The 22,816-nt window shown below is 41.1% G+C and overlaps 1 protein-coding gene across 1 annotated transcript in view; it reads left to right on the top strand.

Annotated features, from left to right (window-relative positions):
- Positions 1 to 1,009: 1,009 nt before the first annotated feature.
- EDIL3 (EGF like and discoidin domains 3) overlaps positions 1,010 to 22,816 on the top strand; it is a 357,017-nt gene continuing 335,210 nt past the window's right edge. Inside the window, exon 1 of the mRNA XM_016210330.2 lies at positions 1,010 to 1,309. Coding sequence (XP_016065816.1) covers positions 1,243 to 1,309 — 67 coding nt within the window. The 5' untranslated portion in view covers positions 1,010 to 1,242. The remainder of the gene's footprint in view (positions 1,310 to 22,816) is intronic.

Here is a 22,816-nt window from a genome sequence, read left to right as displayed (position 1 = left end):
TACTGCGCTTGTGGGGCGGCAGGGTCATCTGATCCACTTTAGGCAAGCATGTCATTGCCTTCTATTTTCCTGCACCGTCCCCAAATTCGCCCCAATGTTTCTCCTCTGGGGCAGATGCCCCGCTTAGGAGACGCACGTCTCCTATTCGCTTGCCCAAAGCCTTCGCCCTTCAGTCCCCTGGAGGAGGTGAGCGCAGCGCCCCCGTCCCAGCCCCAAGGTGACAGAAGTGGGGGCAGCACAGTGGGGCGCCCCGGCTGGGAGACCCGGGGCCAGCCGCTGCGTTTCTGGAGACTCCAGGACAATTCACTTTGCAGGGTCTGCCTCTGCAGCTTTGTGCCCCGAGAGCCACTTTTCAAAATCTCTTAACTTCTTGTCCTGGCTGTACCGAGAATGGGACTTCTGGGGAATCCTTAACGTGGTTAATTATTAAGTCAATGCTGGGAAATCAAGAAAATCTCAGACAGCAAAGGTGCCTCCCTTCACCCCAGCGCCCCTGTCGTGTGTGGAGAAGGCACGGGCAACCTGGGAACGCAGGAACTTCAGAGGGCCTGGCAGGTGCCAGGGTGTGGCTGCGGTGTCTCCCTTTTCCAGCAGAAGGAGCCACCTCTGAGCGAGAGAGGGAGAGACAGAGACACAGAGACGCGCGGAGAGAGCCGGGGCGTCGGGGGAGGGGAGGCCGAGGGAGGGCTCAGGAGGGAGGCTGGGGGCGGGAGGCGCGGGGGAACGCGCCGGGGGGGCTCGGGCTCGCCCGCCCGCCGCCTGTTTGTACACCGTGCGCCCGGCCGCCCGCCCGCCGGCTCCCCGCCCTCACGCTTCATTGTTCTCCGAGTCAGAAGCCCCGCAGCCGCCGCAGCCGGAGCCGCGCGGGCAGCGCCGGCCGAGCGCGCCGCCTGCGGTCCACAGCGCGGACCCCGAGCCGCCCCGGCGCCCGCGCCCCGCCCCGCCCGCCGAGCCCCAGCCGGGACCCGCCCGCAGCGCAGGCTGAGCCCCGCAGCGCCCCAGCGCTCGCCCACCTCTTTGCGCCAGAGCGCAGGCAAACCGGGAAGAACGGCCCCTCGCTCCGGTCGCCCACTCTTCTCGCTCTCCCCAAGAATTTGTTTAAGGAAGCGCTGCGGGAAGAAGACATCTTCCAGATTTCGCCGTCAGGGGCGGGGTTGCTGCTGCCCTGCGGTGCCCCCTCCGCCACGCCGCCCCCCTGCTGCAACTCCTAACCAGCCCGGGGCAAGTCGTGGAGAAGGGATCATGAAGCGCTCGGTGGCCGCCTGGCTCCTGGTCGGGCTCAGTCTCTGTGTCCCCCAGTTCTGCAAAGGTGAGGAGGCGGGGGCCGCGCCACTGGGTGCGGGACCCAGGGGAGTGCCCTGGGAAACGCCGTGCGTGGGGCTGGAGGCGCTCCCCTGGGCTGGCCGGGGGCGGGCGGCGGGCGGCGAGAGGAGCTGGAGGCAGCCCGGAGGAGGCAGCACGCCCTGGGCTCTCCTGAAAAGTGCTCGCAAAGTCAGAGCGAGTGCGCGGGGCTGAGCAGGAAGGAGGGTGCGGGTACCTGAGTGAGACTGAGGAAAGACGGGACGGGGGGAGGCAGGAGGGAGCGGCGCTCCTGGGCACCAGCCATTGCCCCGCTCACTTGGCCGTCGGTGGCCGCTGAACCCTCCCTGAGCGGAGCTGGCAAAGCTGGGTGAGGACGCCGGGTGGGCATTTCCTGGGGGCCGATCCGGGGACGCTGGGGCGCCTGGGCGCCTCTGGTGGAGATGGGAAGTGGCTGGAGGGGCGCAGGACTCTCAGCCCCCGGGGTGCGGAGCTTTGGCGCGGGGCTGGGCTGAGCCGAGCCCTTGGGAAGCCCAAAGGTAACGCGGGGAGTTTCGGCAGAGGGCGAGGCGGGGGACGGTCTGACAAGTCCGCGCGGCGTGGCTGCCTCCCGCCTCTCCACGCGCGGAGGCGGAGGCGGCGGCGAGTACAGAACCCCGGCTCCCGCCTCTCCCGCAGTTCCAGGGGCCTTGAGCTTTGCTCAGCACTCCCTTCTGGACAAGCTTAACTCTTGGAGGTGGAAAATCACGCAGTGCGAGGCGACCCTCACGCTCTGCCCGGGAGTGGAAAAGTTGTAGGAGCTGGGCTGGTGGTGCTTTCCACGACGCGTGTGAAATAAACCAGCTGTAAAAAGAGAGAGACGGGGGAGGGGGACACTACGAGAGTCTCCTGCTGAGTTGTATTGGTGACTTGCAGGTCCCTTGCGAGGGGTGGCTTTTCTATACCAGCCCTGGTCGCGGAGTGGCTGCGCTGGCGGGGGCTGAAGGCGGCGAGGGAAAGGGGCCGCGGGCGCAGCAGGCGCTCGGGGAAGGCCCGAGCGGGCTTTGCTCTTCCCGCACTCGCGGATTCCCGCAGCCCTTTCCAAGGGGCCCTCTGGCTGCTGCGCCCGGAGAGCTGAGCGCGCTACGGGGTTTAAAATGCTCTGCCTCTAAAAATGGAGAGTTGGGTTAAAAAACTGTTGACTGGAATGCATCTGAGGTTAGGTACTGCAGGAATACTCCGCACCATCCGTGCACGCACCCACCCATCCGTTCGCTTCCCAGGGAACTGGTGTGCGCGTGGGCCGCTGCTCACGCAGGAAGCCCGGCGTGCGCGGTGCCTGGCCACGTGCCTCCGCGCCCCGCCAGCGGCGCTCCGCCGCCCTCTCCCCCGCGGCGCCCTCCCTCCCCGAGCGAGGCCGTTCGCCCGGTGTGGGCAGGTGTGTAGGTGTGTACCTCGCCTGCGCTTACAGAGTGCCCTCCCGGCTGTCGGGCAGAGCGGCCACTCCACTGAAGGTTACGGTGGCAGTGGCTCTGCAGCTGCTCGGCGGAGTCCCCCGCGACGCGACAGGGACAGCGCTCCCACGGCGGGCAGTCCCCTTTCTCTCGTTCCCCGTCTGCATTCCTCCCGCACTTTGACCCCGGAGCTGGAGGGAGACGGGGAGGACTGCAGGCACTCCTCTCCTCCCCGCGCGCCTGCCTCCGCTCCCACCCCGAACCCGAAAACACGCGCTCGCCGCCTCGCACGCAGCACCCACTTCTCGCCCCCGCCCCCGTCTGTCCCGGCTCCCAGGTGGGGGCGGCAGAGGCGGAGGAGGTGGTTGCTTTCTGCTCCCGCCGCCGCCGTAGCCGAGCTGGGTCTGGTTCCAGGAGCCCTGGGGCAGGATGAGTCCCGGTTCGCTGCAGCCCAGAGCTCTGCCTAAAGATACCAGGGTTAGGGCCCAGCTGGTCCCTGCAGACAGACCCCCCGTGGTGAGGCGGCCTGGCCCCCCCATTCAGGCTCCTGGACAACGCCCGGGCAGCTGTGCACTCCAAATTCTGCAGGAGGCTTCTCCTTCAGCCAGCCTGTGGGGAGAGGGAAAGAGGGCCTTAGGAAGAAACACCGTTTCCCATAAGCGATGTGTGTTAAACTCGCACCAATCTGTTTATTTTCCTTCAGCCCTGCAGAAGGCAGGGTGCAGCTGGGGTGACAGCTCCAAGCAATTAAACTTTGAGCAAAGTTATCGATGCCAGTGGTAACACTTAGAATTTCCCGCCCCCCACCCCCGTCCCCCCACAACACGCACACATCATTTATCCAATGTGTGCCTTTTAGAGATTGGAGTTTCCCTGTGTGGGTTGCAATTTCCATGCATTAATGCCTGGGATTTGATAAGGGCATGCAATTCTTTTTATTAGTCATTTTTATTTTAAAATTAAACCAATGGATCAGTCAGATTGAATATTTTATTAACTCTTAAATTATTCATCGTTATGGGTTGCTCTAAAAAATCCAATAACATGCATACAGTTGCAGCAAGCACGTGACATCTTATGCAATCTGCCCCTGTGCCTGCAGCTTGTGCATGAAGTCTTTAAGCAAATGGCACTGTCTAAAAATGTCTAGACATGTCCTAAATACTATGAATCATTGGCATTAGCATTTCCTTTTTTTAATAAATGGCGATTTTTAGGTAGTTCTACATGAAAATAAGTTAGTACCTGAACAATCTCACTGGACATAACAACTTTATGCTTCTACGATTACTATAGTAATATTTATGCTGAAATAACAGTTTTTTATGTGTTTAAAAAAGTATTACACATTAGTGTCTTCATTACTTAATTTACTTGGCCATTAATTTTATACTTTAAAAGTAAGTGCTAAGTTTAGATTCCTGTTGAAACCTTTAAAAATAATTTTGAGATGTTGAATTCAAAGTAATAATTAAGGGAAGATAAAGTATCCTGCTGTGACTATTTGACATTAATGCAAAACTTTGGCCAAGTCATGCCCCGTCATGGTACAACACACATTTTTTCCCTCCCTTGGTCACGAACATTTTTTTCTGAACATTATTCTTGAAATGTTTCCTTAGAATTGAAATACATTTTGTTTTAAATTTATATGATTTGGGGAAAACATTTATAATAATACAAATCAATGGTTAAAAACTGGAAATGGTCTATTCTTCCTTCTATGGCCTTGAAGTAACAAAGATTTTCAAAGCCAGGCAAATGCACGTATAGCACTTCTAAACTCTTCTCTAAATTAAAACTCTGTTGTATTTTTCTCAAATATCTTAAGATCATTATTCATATAAAACATGTATTTAGGACCTTGGGTATTTTTTAATAAATTATTCATAAAATTTGCTTTCATCCCTAGAAACATGATTTCCCCTCACAAAATTATAGCAGCACAAAGTAAAGGGATAAGGTATACATGGCTAAAATAACATAGCATGGTTACTCACAACCATTACAAAACATGAGCTAACAGCTTTGAGGGTCTAAATTTGTAGCCCAAACTCCTAACTTCACTGATATTAATATAAAATTTTTCATTAGGTAATTGATTTTAAAACTTTTTATCTTTTTCAGGGTTTTGAATAATGGGATGGACTGTCTATGTTATCATTTTAAAAACGTGCTAGATTTGAGAGTTTCTAAAACCTAAAAAACTAATTCTGATATATGTTGTTCACTGAACACACTTGCAGGTGCAATAGCACCAAGTATGATTTATGAGGTAGTAGGTTCATTAGACTGTATCCTTGCCAAAATGAAACAAACAAACAACAACAACAAACAATGCAAGCTTCAGAACTCAGTTCAAGCCAAAGTAAATCCGAATGAGTAGGTACTAAGAAACAAATAACAAATTTCGGAAGTATCTAATCAATGGCATGGCTTCTGTCAAAGCTAATAAATTTACTCTCTATATAGCTGAATTTATTTCCTAAGTAGTTTGCAAACTGACATTGAGAAAAGCACAGTAGAAAATCAAAGCCAACCCATTCCTATTATTCAGTGCTTATCTGTGTTTTATTAAAGATGCCTAGCATGTTTTTTTTAGTTTTAGCTTTTTAAATCATTGCCCGTGTAATGATTTTAATATCTGTTGGTTAAAGCAAACATGCATTTATATACAAAGAGTCAAATGGTTACCCATATGGGATGAGTATTGACAGTTTTCTCATAATTATGTGATAATGCTAGAAATTAAGTACTATAACTACTTAAACCAAATGAATTACCACTTAATTGTCACTTAAAATACCTCTAAAAAGTCTGATTTGAGAGAGTTGTTGAAGGGAAAAGTAGACTGGGATCAACTCTGCCCTTGCCAGCAGGTGTCAGGATAATCAGTGGAGATCTTTGAAAGGAAAGATGGGAAAAATAAAAGAAGTGAGCTAGTAAGTGCTAGTCTGCAAGGTCACATAAAGTGAATTTCTACTCAGTAGGAAACTGATGTTATTAATTAGTTTTCAGTGCTCCCCTGAAGAAGAGAGGACCCACTGCTTGTACCTCGGGATTTTAACTTGGGAACAGTGTTGCTCTTATTGCCACAAACAAGTTCATGTCCAGGTTAAACTACTATTTCTCAGGGGTCTCCTGAGTACCTTCAAAGGAAATGCATATAGAACTAATGAGGTGCTTGCAGCCAAACAATTATTACGGAAATGCTTGGCATACTTTTAAGCTCGTTCTCCATACCCACTGTATGTTTTATAAATAGAAATTCTGTTGTATTGATCTTTGACTATATATTACGCACGTCTGTAATACTGGTAAGAGATGACTGCATGTCCTTTTCTGTCATGAGGGTAGAGGGTATGTTTTTCAGAGTTTGCAAGTTCCTAAGTAACATAAGTTGTGTGCCCAAAAGAGACTAAATGACATGATTAAGTTTTATTACCTATTTCAGCCTGTTATTAATCCTTATATATGTGCCTATTATGTTTCAGGTTGTCAATGACTTGACATCATTTATGGTTTTCTTATTGGTCCTTACCTGATAACCTTTTCTTGCAAAGTAGTGCCTGCATCTGCTGATATAACCCTTAAAACCAGGTTACAGATTCACCATTACACCATTTCTACAAGTTCTCTCACTTTTTTATACAGTCTCTGACACCATGCAAACGCTCTGTCTCCAGGGCATCCTTTCTGTCAGAGTCCTCCTAGAATAAAAATTCTCTCTTTCTCTCCCTCTCTGTCATTTTCCATTCTCCCCTGCCACACCCTCATCATTTCCTTGCTCGATAGCATCTAGGGCATAGCATTCACTATAAATTCTGTCATGATTCTTAAAAGGTTGCAAATCTCCAAAACTAGAATTTGGAATTTATTTTCTTGTGAGGAAAAAAAAATAAGATGGCAATGTGAAGGCTCTACCACTAAACCCTGAGGTTTAAAACATAAATGGGAATAAATCAGGATCAGAATTATGGAGCAACTCAGAATTTCACACCTTGATGTGATCAGTGACGTGCCTAAATCTATCAGCTGGGCAAATATTTATATCCACTCTACTTGTAGTGAAGACTCTTGCTTTGCCTGTAGCACATAGCTGAGAACCTAGAAGAAAACATCAAAAACATCTGATCACATAAAATAGATACTATATTTAGGCCTTAGAGCGTATAGAAAAGTCTATTGCTCTTGGTTTTTAAGTTCCTGGGCTCTCTTTAAACTAGATCCAGAAAATGAAGGGCATATGAAGTAACAGGCCAGACTTAATCAGAGCAATAAAACATGGCAGCTAATAGACAAATTGGAGACTGAAAAAGTATATGCAGAAGCGGTGAAAGCTTACAGGGTAAAATACTGGGGATATTTATTGGGGAGAGGATCTGGCTGAATTTAAAGGCTCGAGGGCATTGCTGTGTGTGAATATTATAGTAATTGGTCCCAATATTGGTCTTGCATTCTAGACACAGACTCCCTGCAATGTGTTTAACATTTTGCAGTACAAAGGCAGTGACATGTATGCTTCATGGAAGAGATTTTGTCAAAAATGTTTAAGGTTGAAAACCTGCTTAATGACGAAAGGGACAGAACTCTGAATAATTTGCTTGTTTGAAAACTTTGTGTTTACATCATGCCAGAGAAAATGTTATCACAAAACATATTACTCAATTTTGTAAAGAAGAGGAGGACCTCAGGGGGCAGATAAAATGTCCCAGAATTATTTTGTTATATTTTAGAAGAAAATGTACTGTTAGTTTGTTTTAAAATATGCATTATTATATTGATGGTAACGGAGTAGGATTTGTTCAACAGAAGATTTAATAGTGCGTGAAGTGGAATGAGGAATTTATGTACAAGAATTTAAGGGAGGGCTTTTTAAGTACTAAAGCACTTTTGAATGGGATTGTTACTACAGAGAAAGATTGGCTCTGTATCTTAGCTTTACTTTTTCTCTCTTCTAAAACAAGTCTGTATCAAACTGATTGATCTCTTTAAAAATAATTTAATATAGTATAGCAGTGCATAAATGGGAAGGCCAAGGTTTTAATCTCTTATTAGATGATACTGTGCTTGATTTGAAGGTAATCTCTAATGCTTGGTATTTGATAAAGCCGTTTATTTCGGGAATGCAGAATAATCCTCTTAAATCTCTTCCTCTACTGAGGTCAGGATGAACATTTACATTTTACTGATACTGGAGATTATGTGAAGACAGACAGGGTAAAATGGGCTCATGACTTGAGCAGAAAAACTGGAACAGTCAAATGAACCTTGGAGGATATTTGTATTTGAAATAAGTTGACAAATATCTCTTGGTAATGGCAAGCGGCCTCCCATCTAAAAGCATGAATCTTCTGTCTGTGTTCACATCTCTGATGCCCTTCTGTCGTCACATTTTTCTCTCCAAATGTGCATTGAACTCAGATTTTATCCACACTATTTTTCCTGTATGTTTATCCACCTTTTTTCTTTCTATAGTTTAACTTTTGTTTTGTAGTCATTTTTTGAAATGCTGTCCACAGACAAACAAAAAGCGAATTACCATTCAAAATGCCTTAATATTTATATGCCAAGTTCTTGCTTCATATTTTGTGTTTCCCACAGAGCCAGGGCTTAGAACAGTATCAGGCAAAACAAACAACGCAACTAAACAAGGGACAACAAAACCCAAAGGAGACTCTATATATTGAAATTAATGGAGCTGTTCCTCCTCCCCAAATCAGTGTTCCTGAAGAAATATACACGCATTTTAAACAGCAGTATATCTTTTATATTAAAAAAAAAAGTCAAAAGTAGTTTCAAGAACTTTGTTTTTCATTTTTTTTTTTTTTACAATCTGTGTTGTAGATGAACCTACTTTGAAAATACTGCTCAATGCTCTTGCAAGAGCTTTTTTAAAATGTAATGGTAACGTACAGGCATGATTTGGAGTGCTTTTTATATTCGTGATGCATCACCAATGAAAAGAAAAGCTGCCTCTAAGTGATAGATTACTTTGTTAGCTACAAGGTTCTGACATTCAGCGAACTTTAATTTTGACTTAGAAACGCTTTTTCTGGTATAAGTTTCATTTTTCCTTTCATCTCTTTACTTGGGGACTGCCACTATATCAGGTTAAGTATCTTGCCAGAAAAGTTAACAAGGGGCATTCATTTTGATTCTTTATAAGTACAGTTAGTAAGTATAGTGTTTATTGAGTGCATGCTATGTGTTCCATTGTTCTAAGTACTGTCTTTGATTCTCACAATAATTCTGAGGCAGGTATTATTATTTACATACGAATGGTAAAAATGAAGATACAGAGAGGTTAAATAATTTCCTAAGATAACACAACTACTAAGTAGCTTGTTAGAATTAGAATCCACTTTAAATCTAAGCCTGATCTCTTAACACTAAATCATACTATGTGACACATCCTGTCTATCATGGAGATATTTTGGTAAAGGATTTTCTTATTTGTAAAACACACATTATATCTAATTACTACTTAGCTGGTAGATTATTTTGGAAGATGTAAATTATATTTATTCTCTCAGGACAATATTTTTTAATATTTCAAATTTAAGTTGGTAAAGTGTCATACTTTTTTTCTTCTCACATTCAGAAATAAAGGTTGGCGTATACTCTGGTCAGAAACAGTTAATGTGTCTTTCAGAATAATGTAAGGCTAGTAAGAATAGTTAAGATGGGAGAGAGAAGAAGAGTACTTGGGAAGTGATTCAAAATGCATTGTCTTCAAAATCTTGCGATTCAATTTTATTTCAACATGATTTTTATAATTTGTTTTGGTTTTCATGGATTCCATTGCTCCTCTGCATTGTTCCACTGTCATTCAGTCCGATGTGCTAGAGCTTGCTTTCTCTGTTATTTTCAGATACATGATGTAGGACAAAGTGATCTTGAAGGTTAACAAGGTTTTTATTTCTGCTTGTTTAATGAAGGTTTTTAATTTGACTTACAACCCATCCTAATTTAATTTGATTTCTGTGTAATTTATTAAGAAATTTTAGCCTAGCAAAAGCACCAGAAAGTCTTAAACCACATCAGCTAGAAAATTATATTATGTCTGGTTTATTTTAACAATTACTTAACCAAAATATGGTTTATTTTTTAAAAAACTAGGGTTTGGCTCAGTGGTTAGAGCGTCAGACCACAGACTGTAAGGGTGGATGGGTTCGATTCTGGCCAAGGGCACATACCTCAGTTGCAGGCTCAATCCCCAGCTCCGGTCTGTGCCTGAGCAAAAGGCAACAAATCAATGTGTCGCTCTCACATCGGTGTTTCTCTCTCTCTCTTCCCCTTCCATTCTCTCTGAAAAGCAATGGAAAAAATAAGTTCAGGTGAGGATTAGAAAAAAACAAAAAAAATTTTTAAAAACCCCCAAAAACTAGAATTGGATTAATTTTAAATATTTTACAAAATAATGAAAATGATATCATCTAATATGAGATCACCTTATTAATATCTTATGTATATTTATATAGTATTTAATAGTTGCAATGGATCTCCATATGCTTTATTATATTTATTCCCCTATAGTAATAATAAAAGTTAAAATTTCTTAAGCATTTCCTATTGCTGTTCTAGGTAACATAAGCAGAGAAGGCATTCTTTTTTTTTTTTTTTTTTAAATTTACCTTTATTGTTGAAAGTATTACAGGTATACCAATTTTCCCCCCAATTTTCCCCCCAATTTTCCCCCCTCGACCTCACTCCCACCTCTCCCCAGGCCTTCACCCCGTTATTGACTATGTCCATGGGTTATGCGTATATGCATATAACTTCTTTGATTAACCTCTTCCCACCCTCCACCCCCCTTCTTTCTTCCCTCTGAGATATGATCGTCTGTTGCATGTGTCAATGTCTCTGGATCTATTTCGTTTCTCAGGTTCTTTTGTTCATTAGCTTCTTCTTCAAGAAGACCCTTCAACTTTTCCTGTAGTGCTGGTCTGGTGGTGATGAACTCTTTTAGCCTTTCCTTATCTGTGAAGCTCTTTACCTGACGTTCAATTCTAGATGATAGCTTTGCTGGGTAGAGCAATCTTGGTTGTAGGTTCTTGTTTTCCATCACTTTGAATATTTCTTGCCACTTCCTTCTGGCCTGCAAAGTTTCTGCTGAGAAATCAGCTGACAGTCAGTCATATGGGTGCTGCCTTGTAGGTAACTAGCTGTTTTTCTCTTGCTGCTTTTAAGATTCTCTCTTTATCTTTAAGCTTTTACATTTTAGTTATGATGAATCTTACTGTGGGCTTCTTTGGGTTCCTCTTGATTGGGACCCTTTGTGCTTCCTCGACTTGTAAGTCTGTTTCTTTTCCCAGGTAGGGGAAGTTTTCTGTAATTATTTTTTCAAATAGGTTTTCAATTTCTTGCTCTCTTTCTTCCTCTTCTGGCACCCCAATAATACAAATGTGGGGCCTCCTGAAGTTGTCCCAGAGGCTCCTTATACTTTTATCCTATTTCTGGATTCTTTTTTCTTTTTGCTCTTCTGGTTGGGTGTTTTTTGTTTCCTCATGTTCCAAATTGCTGATTTGATTCTCAGCATCCTCTACTCTACTGTTGATTCCCTGTAAATTATTCTTCATTTCAGTTTGTGTAGCCTTCATTTCTGACTGGTACTTTATTAAGTCATCGATGGTGTCACTTGTTTCCTTAATAGTCTTACTAATATCACTGAGCATCCTTATAACTGTAATTCTGAACTCTGTATCTAGTAGCTTGCTTGGATCTATTTCATTTAGCTCCTTTTCTGGAGATTTCTTCTGTTCTTTCCTTTGTGACATGTTTCTTTGCCTCCACATTTTGGCTGCTTCCAGGTGTTTGTTTCTGTGTATTAGGTAGAGCTGCTATGTCTCCTGGAATTTGTAGAGTGTCTTTGTGTAGTAGGTGTCCTGTAGGGTCCAGTGGCTCAGCCTCCCCAATCACCTGAGCTGAGCCTTCCAGGTGCTCCCCTGTGTGGGCTGTGTGCACTGTCCTGTTGTAGTTGAGCCTTGGTTGCTGTTGGTGTCACTGGGAGGAACTGACCCCCAGGCCAATCAGCTTTGAGGACCAGCTGCAGCTACAGCCAAAGAGCTGCTGTGCTGGAGACACCCCTATGGAGTAGGATTTACTTCAGTGGAGCTTTGGTGTTCACCAAGTGCGCCCCTTGAGTGTGTCACTCGTGGATGTGTTAGGGTTGTAACCCAGCGTGGTCGAGTCTGAGCACCAGGTGCACTATCTCTGGGGCCTCCCGGGAGGTGCAAAGTCAGCCTGTGCCAGTGCCTTGCCCAGGGCCACCCAGCATGAGCTACACAGCAAACCGTAGTTGGCTGCTACTTGTGCTGGGCTTGGCGGTGTCAGGAGAGGCCAAGCTATGAGCCAATGCAGCTGCCGCTAGTGCCAGGCCTGGGGCTGCTTATCAAGCCGTATGGGGCCCGCTGCTGCTTGTTTGAGAGATTTTAGGAAAGTCCTAAGCATGAGGCTCGAGAGGCCACTTGCACAGAAAAGCCCCTGGCAATGGCCTGGATGAGCTGCAGGTGGGGAGGGGCGGGGCCTCCGGGAATCACGGGGCGGGGCCAAAGGTGCGAGTCAGGTGCTGGCGATTCAAACATGGCGCCTGCCTGCCGGCTGTGTGCGGGGAGGACTCGCCACAGGAGCCATGGCCTCCGCCAGCCCTTCCGCCTGGGAGGAAGCCGCCCCTCCGCCTCTCGCCCGGATCTCAGGCAGGTTAGTTCCTCCCCGAGTGTCCCGGGTCCTTTCCGGCTGCTGCCCGGCGCTGGGCTCAGAGGGAGCGTCCGAGTGAGTCCGTGCCGGGCCCTTTAGAGGAGCTGCTGGGGCTCCCGCAGCCTCCGTGACCCTAAGGGACAGTCCCCGCAGGTTTCACAGCCTGGAGTTGTGGGGACATCTCTTCCCGGCCCTGGCGCCCTGGGCTGGGGGCCTGCTGTGGGGCTGGGACCCCTCCCTCCTCCGGGAAACCTCCAAGGCGAGATTCCCTCCTGAGTTTAAACCTGCGGCACTGGGTGTGGGCCGGCGGCCACATCTCCAGATTCAGCCCCGATCCGCCCGCATCTCCGCCCCTCCTCCCGGTCTCGATGCTCCTTCAGCTCCCTGGTTGTGGGGCTTCTGTGCAGCCAGATCTCAGGAGGCTCTGAGTGACTGTGGTTCTGTATTTTAGTCGTGATTTTGATGTGGTTGCAGGAGGCAGCGGGGACTTCCATTACCTACCCCACCATCTTGTTCCAAGAGCAGCATTCTTTTGTTTTTCATTTTAATCCTCACCTGAGGATATGGTCATTGATTTTTAGAGAGACAGTAGGGGAGCGAGAGAAACATCAACTGGCTGCCTCATGCACCCCCCAATCAAACCCGTGACTCTTTGGTGTAGCAGATGCCGGAGCCACTGGGCAGAGTCAGAGAAGGTATCCTTAATCTTATCAACAAACAAGGAACCTGAGGTTAAAAAAGCCACAGGACCTGTAACTCAAGCAACCAAAAAAAAAAAAAGACAATTTGAACTTGATTCTACATGTTCTGATTCCAATTTATTTTTTTACTCTTTTCTATTATACTGTTTTGCTTGTGAGAATTGTAGTTGTGCCTTTTCTCAATTCTTGAACTCAGGAAATGAGAAAAGGGAGTTAGTATGCTGCTGTTTCGAAAATGATTTTAAACTGCTTTTCAGTCCAACAGTAACACTTCTTGCCATCAGCATACACCACTTCTTTTCCTCTTTGGAGCCCAAGTAACCATCATGACATCTTGAACTTCTTCAATGACTTCAAAACCTTGTTTCTTTAATATCTGTTCCCTTAAAAACTTTAACACATGAACTTGTGACCCTTATAACAGTCTGGTATTAAACTTCCTGGAAGTTCCCAGCACTAATGATTCCCATCTTCATTTTTAGGTACCTGTTGGCAATGCCCTTTATTAGACTTTCTTATCATGGGCCTTACTCAGGGACCAGTACTTTAAATTCCTCAGCCTTTCCATCTCTTAATAGAATCTTCTGTCTTTCTACCTCTTTTTACCTTTCATTACCCCAGAGCCCACTCTTGTCACTGCTGTAATCTTTAGTGCTATTTATCTCTCTTTCTCAGCCTGGTCTCTGTGGTTATCCATTTCAGGAGGTATTGGACCATTTGTAAATTTCTCAGCTGTGATGAGTTTATCATCTTTGCTTCATTAAGTCCCAAACTAAGGTAGTTTACGAAGTCCCTTTCCTATTCCTGGCACTAGAAAAGTGGAGTGCTGTCAAAAGGTAGTAGGATCCATTGGAAATCCTGGTGGAGCTGAAAGGTTGAGTTGGGGTCCTAAGGGGAATGAGCAATAAGGATTGAAAGTGGTGGTATGAGGAGTAAGATTATGGGGGATTGAAGTAATTGCACTGTAGTTACAATGATTAACAACTATAAATTTGGGAGTATGACCAGAGGAGCTATGGTGGACAGAGGATAGAAGATAAGATCGTTGGAAGAAAAGAGCCAAGGCACCAATGGCCAGGATTTGAAAAAATCATCTATGTGGGTATTGAAATTCTCCCAAATTAAACCAAGCGAAATGTTGGAGAGAATGACAGTGAACCAGGTGTGGAAATCTTCAAGGAGTGAGGGCATCAGAAATCAGGAGATAACTAATAAAGAGGTAGTATTGGGGAATAGAGGTATATGACATGAAATTAAAACTGTGCGGGAGAGAGAATGTTCAGGAAGTCTTATTGAGGAGCAAAGAGGGACTTGTGCCACATCTCCAGTCTAAAAGCTATGGGAGAGAAAACAGTATTCTCTTAAGAGTGCTACAGGGTGAACAGTGACTTGGCAGAACTGAATTCCTCTAGAGCAGGAACTCATACAATAGTCCAGTCCCAGGCATCATGCTCTTTGACAGGCCTCATCTTACAGCTTTTAATATATTGAGCTTATTATAATAATTGATATGTCTCACTAAGAGTAACACATGTAATCACATAAAATATGGTTTCATATACAACAGCTTTTTTAAACCTATTATTTTCCCCACTGACAGATACGGATGTAGACTGAGACTAGAATAAGTGATCTGCGCTCAAAACAATCCTCGGTCTTATAGACCAAAGTCCAGGACTCTTTACTATAGCACAGCTACAGAGAAAAGGCCCAGTCCATGGGAGGATCCCTTCTACATTTAAAGCTCAGCTGGGAGATAGGAAGATTTCTGCAGTTATGCCCTGACCTACTTTGTCCTGTTCACACAGGCCTCTATGTATTTTGAGGTCTGCATAGTTTAGGTTACTGGGAATGTTAATGTCTGCTTGGTGGTCTTAATCCTTGCCCATGTTTGAGTCACTTGTGTAAATGGTTCTGACTGAAAAACAACATTATTACTAGGGGAATATTTCTTTTTCAGTTTTAACATATTCATAATTGTGCAACCGATTACACAAAGAATTTTTTTCCTCTAATTTACATGTTTTAAATACTTGTAAACCATAATGTTTCTTCTTTAGTGTCTGACATGCTAAAGTCATACATATTCTTTCCTTTAATCTGTCCTCGTAAGCCATTCCTATCAACATTTTAGTTGTTTCATTTGGAATCTGTCCAAGCAGCCTACATATTTATTCAAGAGGCTTGCCAAGAACTCAACAAAGAGTTCCAGGGATGTGTTTTCCTAAAATAATGCCACATGTTTTATTTTGCAGATACATTCTGAATTTTTAATCTGTTGTTTTGCTAATTATGTTTTTCTATCAGAAAACCTTTTTCCAAATAATACTTAACTATGTCTTTTGTTTCATAATTTTATTTTGCATTTGCTTTCACTGGAATTATACTTTATTTTTTTATTCTGTATTTAGTATAATGGTTGTTACTATTAAATGGTGTATGCTCTGCCCACAGAATCTCAGAATCACGTAACTTCATTTCATGCAAATTATATTAACATGTTATTTATTGCTATTTTTATATCATGTACGTATCTGCTTGATAATAATGCAATACACACATCCCTATCCTTAGTTTTTTATTCACATTCATTCCTTTTTTAGTCTTTAAATATTTATATCTTGAAACTACCATCTATTTCTATTTTTATTTTTTTCTATTTCTATATTTCTAGCTATCTCCTTCTGTATGTTTCCATTTTCTATCCTTAGCTTCTTTCTCAGTTGAAGCCACACACTTCCACAGAACCTAATCTCTCTGATCACCTTCTTCAAGTAATAAATGCTCCCCCCCATGTAGACACCATATACCCTTTATTTAATATAACTCTGTTGTTGTTGTTTTTAAAAGTATAGCTTATTTTCAAAAATCATAGTGCTATAACCACTTTTATATTTATTTTCTGTCCTGTTTCCAATGTATTGTAAGCTCCACATGGGCAGAATGGACATCCATTTTGTTCCTTAATATGTATTGAACTCCAAACCTGGTCCGTGCACAGAGTAGGTAGTCAAATGATATTTGTTGACTGAGTTTATGCATGGATCAATGAATGAAAAACATGAATGGAAATAACTATGCTAGTATATAAATCTTCCTCTGGTTAAAAAATGTGTTCTTTTGATAGATCCATTAACTTATTTGATACATTCTTGAATCTACTTGATGCACTGATACACTGACATGTGATTTATGGCACAAGTGATACACTTTTAGAGAGCAATAAATATGTTAGTCGTGGCAAACTCTAAGAGCTGACTGAATAAATGACCTACTTGTTCCATAGCTGTCTAATTTATAAACACCTTAAAAGCAAGATTCAGGTTTTACCTTAAATTAACAAATTCAATAAAATAGTTGCAATTGTGTATTGAAGATAGACCGTAAGCTTTAGACTCTCATTTTATTATCAAGGGTTGAAAACAAAAATATGTGCAACAAATTTCAAAGCACTTGGTATTTTTAATTGTCAGGCGAAGGACCTGCGGGGAGCCCTTTGAGCAGCTAATTTCCCCAGTGCCCCTGTAATCAATCCTATAAGCTCCACCAGCAGTGACTATCCTCCAGCCATAACTTCTTACCCCCCTCCCACCACCTGCTGGACCCAGATGTGCTAAGCAGAGGGGAAAAGATAGCACCTGGAAGCTGTGTCTGCTCAGGAGCCTCCAAAGCGGTGTAATGACAGCGTTTATGTCATGGCAAACTGCTGTTTATTCCCCTTTGGGCAGCTACACTTCTGCCTTTCTTAATGCCTCAGTGATTCTAAAACAATTTGTATGCTTGTGACCCCAGTAATTGTATGATTTCTACTCCTAGCCTGAAAGTTCTGAAAACTACATGTCTTTCTAAAAAAAAAAAAAAAAAAAAAAAAGCATATACAGCAAAGGATTGTGTAAAGTAAAATTGTAAAATCTAATGCTTTGCTCCTTTTTATGTGATAGGAAAGAACCCTTAGCAATTTATTTTGAGGGGCGGTTAACTTCTTATTCTTGTTTTAAAGTTTTAATTATTTTTGAACCTATAAGTGTACACTCAATGAAGAAAAGTTATAATGGTGACATTTTGGTGTCTCTATTTAAAGACTTGTTTTAATTAATAAATATCTCAAAGTAATATTTTAAACCATAAGGTGGATCATACCACATAGCTGTATAATTTATTTATCCAACAACTTTTTATTGAGCAGAGATTGATGCCAAAGACTGTCCTGGGTGTTGGAATTACAATAAACAAAACAGACTTAAGTCCTTGTTCCCAGAGCTCACGTGCTAATGGAGGGAAGGAAGTTGGTAGGTTACAAGGAGAGAGTAAGGATTTCAGGAGTGGATTTAACTTTTATGTAGGGTGCTCAGGTCAAGCCTCGCTGTTCAAAAAATTAAGGAAGAGAGGTATGTGTTGCAAGTATGTTGTCTCAGGTTTCATTTGTTTTTATATTGTATTATGTTTATGTGGTGTTAAAACAAATTTATTTTCTAAAATATATTCATATTTTTCTTTATCATCTGCTTTTGGCAACATATTTAAGTGCATATGAATTGCTCTTTGTTTTCCCCACCAAATGGTTAGCTGTATGTCCCAACACAAATTATATCAAATATTAGGAAATGAGGTGTGTATCATATACTAAATTCTGATATTTTTGCATCATTTAAGAGACTTACTGGGGTGCTTCTCTATTAGTGTGACAGTGGCACATAGTTTTGATTATTCTAAATTTATAATATATTTCTGCCATCATGTATAGTTATTTGGAAATACATCTGAATGTGGTTTGGTAATATTTTGGTTGGGATGTTTGCATGTATTTTCATAAATGGTATTTTGAGCTATCCCTATTGAGCTTGGTATTGGGAGAATACTAAATTAGTAGAACTAATTGGGAAGCTCTGTTCCCTGGAACACTTTAAATATTATAAGAGTTTTCTGTTTCTTGAAGTTTTGAAATTTAACTCAGCTACTAAGCAGTCTGATCTGCTTGTTGGGTACTTTTGTGAATACTTCTTCTAGAGTCTTCCTTAATCAACAGAGCCCTCGCTTGTTACCTGTTCTCCATTTTTGATAATTTATAATTTCTGATATCATAGAATACTTTAAGAATATATTTTAATTTATTAACATATGTATAGCATTAAGATGTTTGTGAAGGGTTTCATATTTATATAAAACAAAACATATTACAGTAATCTATATATAATGCGATAATTACAAAGTAAAAAAGTAAACATAAAACAACATATAGCTCCCAGGCTCAGGAGTCAGGATTTTCAACTTTAACAGATGATTAACCTTGGTTTTTGGGAAAGAAAAAAAAAAGAGCATGTTAATAATAGGGCCTGATTCCTACTGTTACCACGAGGATTTAATACAGGTTAAGTGCTTAGAACAATGTCTGTGGCCCAAGATGGGCCATTATAATGATTAAAAGATATAACCCATATAATATGCTTATAGATCCTAGCACAATATAAATGCTCAATAAACATTAGGTTTTCTTTTCTTAATCATGGTTGTGACTATTACTGTAAAGAGGACAGTTATCCTAGGACACATTCCAAAGGAGACTGATATAAGGAGAGGATGAGAACTTGGGTCAGTTTGACAAATTGGCTGATTAACAAAGCTTAGCAATCCTTGAATTTATCTTAAATATATTTGGTTATGTTTCTGGCTTCAAATTATTTAATTTGGGGATATTTGACTTCCTTAGTCCATTATTTAGGACTAATAACAAAAAATGCTGTAGACTGGGTGGATTATAAAAAAACAGAAATTTGTTTTTCATAGTCCTGGGGGCTAGGAAGTTCAAGATCAGTGTGTTGGCAAATTCATTGTCTGGTGAGAGCCTGCTTGCTGTGTTCTCACATGGGAGACGAGCCAAGGGAGTTTCCTGAGGCTTCTTTTGTAAGGGCACTAAACTCATCTGTGAGGCCACCAGGCTCGTGACCTAATCACCTCCCAAAGGCCCACCTCCAAAACCCATCACATTGGGAATTAGGTTTCAACATATGGATGGAGATGGGCATAAGTCTGTGGCATTGTCTTGAATAGAATATCCTTCAATGCCTCCTAGCTCACCAGGAGTTCTTGCTGCCTGTATTTTCTTCCACCTAGTTGCTCGTACTCTCTTCTCTGAATATAGACTATAGTTGGGTCCTGACTTATAACCTATAATAGAAACTTTTAAACTATTTTAGGTTATTTTTATTTCACATTTTACCTTAGCAGTCTCATTGTAAATACTGTATATAAGGAAGCTGACAGCATGAAAGCTTTTTGTAATCTACTTATTCACGACTGGTAATGTCTGTGGTCAGTACTTAGTATTCAGAAAACTCTACTATGTCTTTTCTTTCAGCAGTTCAAACGTGCTTAAATATTTTATCTCAAAAAAATGGATAAAATTTAGTTGATGGGTTAAAGGTTTTAAAATAAAAGAATTCTGTTTGCATTTTGAAGAAGTGATTATTATTATTGCTCAGCCCCCTTCCCCTGTTTCAGGAAAAATAAAACAAAACGAAAGAACTTTCCATTAAGACAAGACATTCAGGTTAAACACAGGATACAGATGCATAAACATGGTTTAAGGATTAGAATAAAACTATATGGTTTCTTACAGAATGAATCAAATTATTTAGGTGAGTTAAGAAATAAACAATGATTCAGACTAGAAGACTGCTTAGGTCAATTTGAGTACTACATGAGTGTCTCCAAAGGAACAATTGTAGCAAGCAGATTCAGGATTGTCTCCATATTTTAAGGTCAGCTGATTAGCAATCTTAATTGCATATACCGAGTCCCTTTTGCCATATCACATAACACATTTAATGGACATAACACCAAGGGATAAAGATCATGGGACCAGAATTCCACTATTATTTATATACACAATCTCATGTAGATATAAGTTTATGTAACTCTTCATCTGTATTAGCACTGTGAACTAGTTTAGGTATCAAGAGACTTAATCTTGGCCCTACCAAGAACTTGCCTTGTGATTTTCAGCAAACTTCAATCTCTGAGCCTAGTTTTCTTTTTTTTGGAAAAAATAGAGATAATAGCCTCTATACTATTTATTTTGTTTTGCTTTGTTTTATTTTTAATTAATGATCAGAATATAAATGAAGCAATATACAGGGAATGATTTTGAAACCTGAAAACTGTTATATAAATCATCTGTTTTGGTGGTAGCTTCAAATTCTTGCTTTGTTTTTTCATACCTTTATAGAATTAGCTACTACCGGAAGTCATGACAGTTTCCAATTTTTATATGATATTCTCTTCATTTATCTTTGTATGTCTTATGAAACATATTCGGATGCCATGAAAACATTTTTTTATTGATTTGAGAGAGAGAGAGGGATGTGAGGAGAGTGAAAGAGAGAGAAAAACATAGCTTTGTTGTTCCTCTTATTTATGCATTCACTGGCTGCTTCTTATATGTGCCCTGACTGGAGATCAAATCGGCAATCTTGGCGTATTGGGACGATAGTCTAACCAACTGAGCTACTGGCCAGGGTCACCATGAAAACATTTGATTACAATTATTTGGAAAAGGAACATAAACACACAAAAATGATGACAAATCTGATACATAGGTAGTCATTGCATAGTGAGAGTATAACTGGTGATAACCAGACTATGGACAACTCTCACATGTTAAAATGGGCATATTCATATCTGATGTCACTGTGTCCATGATTTCACTTGTCATTTTTAACCCTAAATTGAAATCTAGAGTGGCTGGCTTAGAAAATTCTTTTTTGTTCTTGCAAATGTAGAAAGTTAAGAAGTTGTTAGCCTTTTACTCCCACTGATGAAATTTCCACCTCTAGAGGAATTGGAGTCATCTCTTTTTTCTGCTATGTTCCTGCAACCCAAAACTTAATTTTTAATCCTAATGTAAGTCCACAAAATGAGATTAATACAAATTTTCTTAAATATAGTAGCAGTAACACTATTTAAAATATTTTAACTAGTATATTCAATTGTTTCTAGAAAATCTTGCTTTATTTTGTTTCTATAAAGCTCAATTTCAAAATTATTTATGGACCATAACTTATATTTTTGATTTAGTAATTTCTTGATACCTTTCAAAATACAAAAATTAGCTTAGATTCCAGCACCAAAATGCAATCACATTATTGGAACCTCCCCAGTAACTGTAATGTATATGTATTTGTAAATTTATAATAGTTTGTTTTAAAGAAAAATATTTAAATAAATTAGAAGAATAAATACCTTGATTAAATGACCTCTTTAGTTAGTAACAGAATTCATATAGTGATTGCTTTACAAGTTTTTTTTGGAAATCAAATTTACAAATAAAACAAAAATAGAAGTAAAATGGTTGCTAAAAGTCATTTCTGCAGGTTCTTTGGGAAGTGGCATAGAGCAATTTGAAGAAACATTTCTTACTTATTTCTAAAGGGGTTATTTCACTCTGTATTCCCCATAATTCAAGAGTGCCTTGAAGTATTTATGTTATTGCTGATAACAGCTGCATAGTAAACCAATCTAAGGTTGGAGGTTTCAAGTTGCGGATTTAACTTTAATTGGGAATATGTTATAAATTAAGTCAATTGACTTTGGAATAATGAGAGGTATGACAAACTCTTCCAGAATTAATTGTTTGTGAAGGCAATTACTATGAGCAAGGCCTAGACTGTGAGCCCAGGCAATTGGAGCATACAAATTTTAACAGTGACTTCTTGGGCTCATTTGCCTTGGTATACCAACCTGAAAGTATGCATTTTAATCTGTATCTGCATTACAGAAAACTTAATACTTAGGTGATTTGGCAATATTAGGAATGCAAACCATCACTCCATAACATTTAATAGAACAAAATCATACTTATGCAGTGTAGCTTAGATCAAGTATTTTTATTTTTTATTATTTTTTTATTCAAGAAATCATAGGAAGACACAACTATGGGGAAGATAAAATTTAACAATTTAGAGCTTATTCAGATGGTTCAATGGTTCCCTGACTACTAAAAAAGGAAATTAAAGCAAAATGAATTGATGAATCATTTGGTTGCATTCCAGGAACTTAAACACTGTTGTTTCTTTTGTTGGAGTAATAACAAAGGTGTATAGTAAAGCAAAAAGATACTGTTATGTTCTTTCAAAGCTGGTAGTCCAGAAATTAAAGTGGAAACCACTTCAGGAAACTTATTAATATATGCTTATAATTAAAACTTGGTTTCTTTGGCATTACTGCTCATTTGAGAATTTGGTTTATATGTATTCTACATTAAGTTAATTTTGTTATTTATCTATATAAGCTTGTTATTCTCGGGTGTTGTTACTCAGACTGCAACTATGAAATAACATACAGAAAACTCTTGTGTAACCAGAGTATTTATAACTTCCAATTTAGGTTATGAGACTATGATGCTGAGATGGTCAATATCAGTTCTTCTGGTTTATGAAATAACAGGTATATCTACAGTGACAAAATGGTTCTATAAATTTTTAGAAGCATTGATATTGCAAAACACATACAACATTAAGTGTTTAGTTTAATGAGTTTTCAAAATTGTATGTGCCCATCTAATCACTACCTAAAACAAAATATAGAACATTTCCATAATCCTAAAAATTCTCCCATGTTATCTTCAGTCAAATTCCATCTCTATCTTTTCTCTCTCCAACATCTGTTTTTGATTTCTATCACCATAGT

This window comes from Miniopterus natalensis, chromosome 3 (genome assembly GCF_054644295.1).
Source record: "Miniopterus natalensis isolate mMinNat1 chromosome 3, mMinNat1.hap1, whole genome shotgun sequence".
Classification (NCBI taxonomy): Eukaryota; Metazoa; Chordata; class Mammalia; order Chiroptera; family Miniopteridae; genus Miniopterus; species Miniopterus natalensis.
This window is presented reverse-complemented; position numbering and strand designations above follow the sequence as displayed.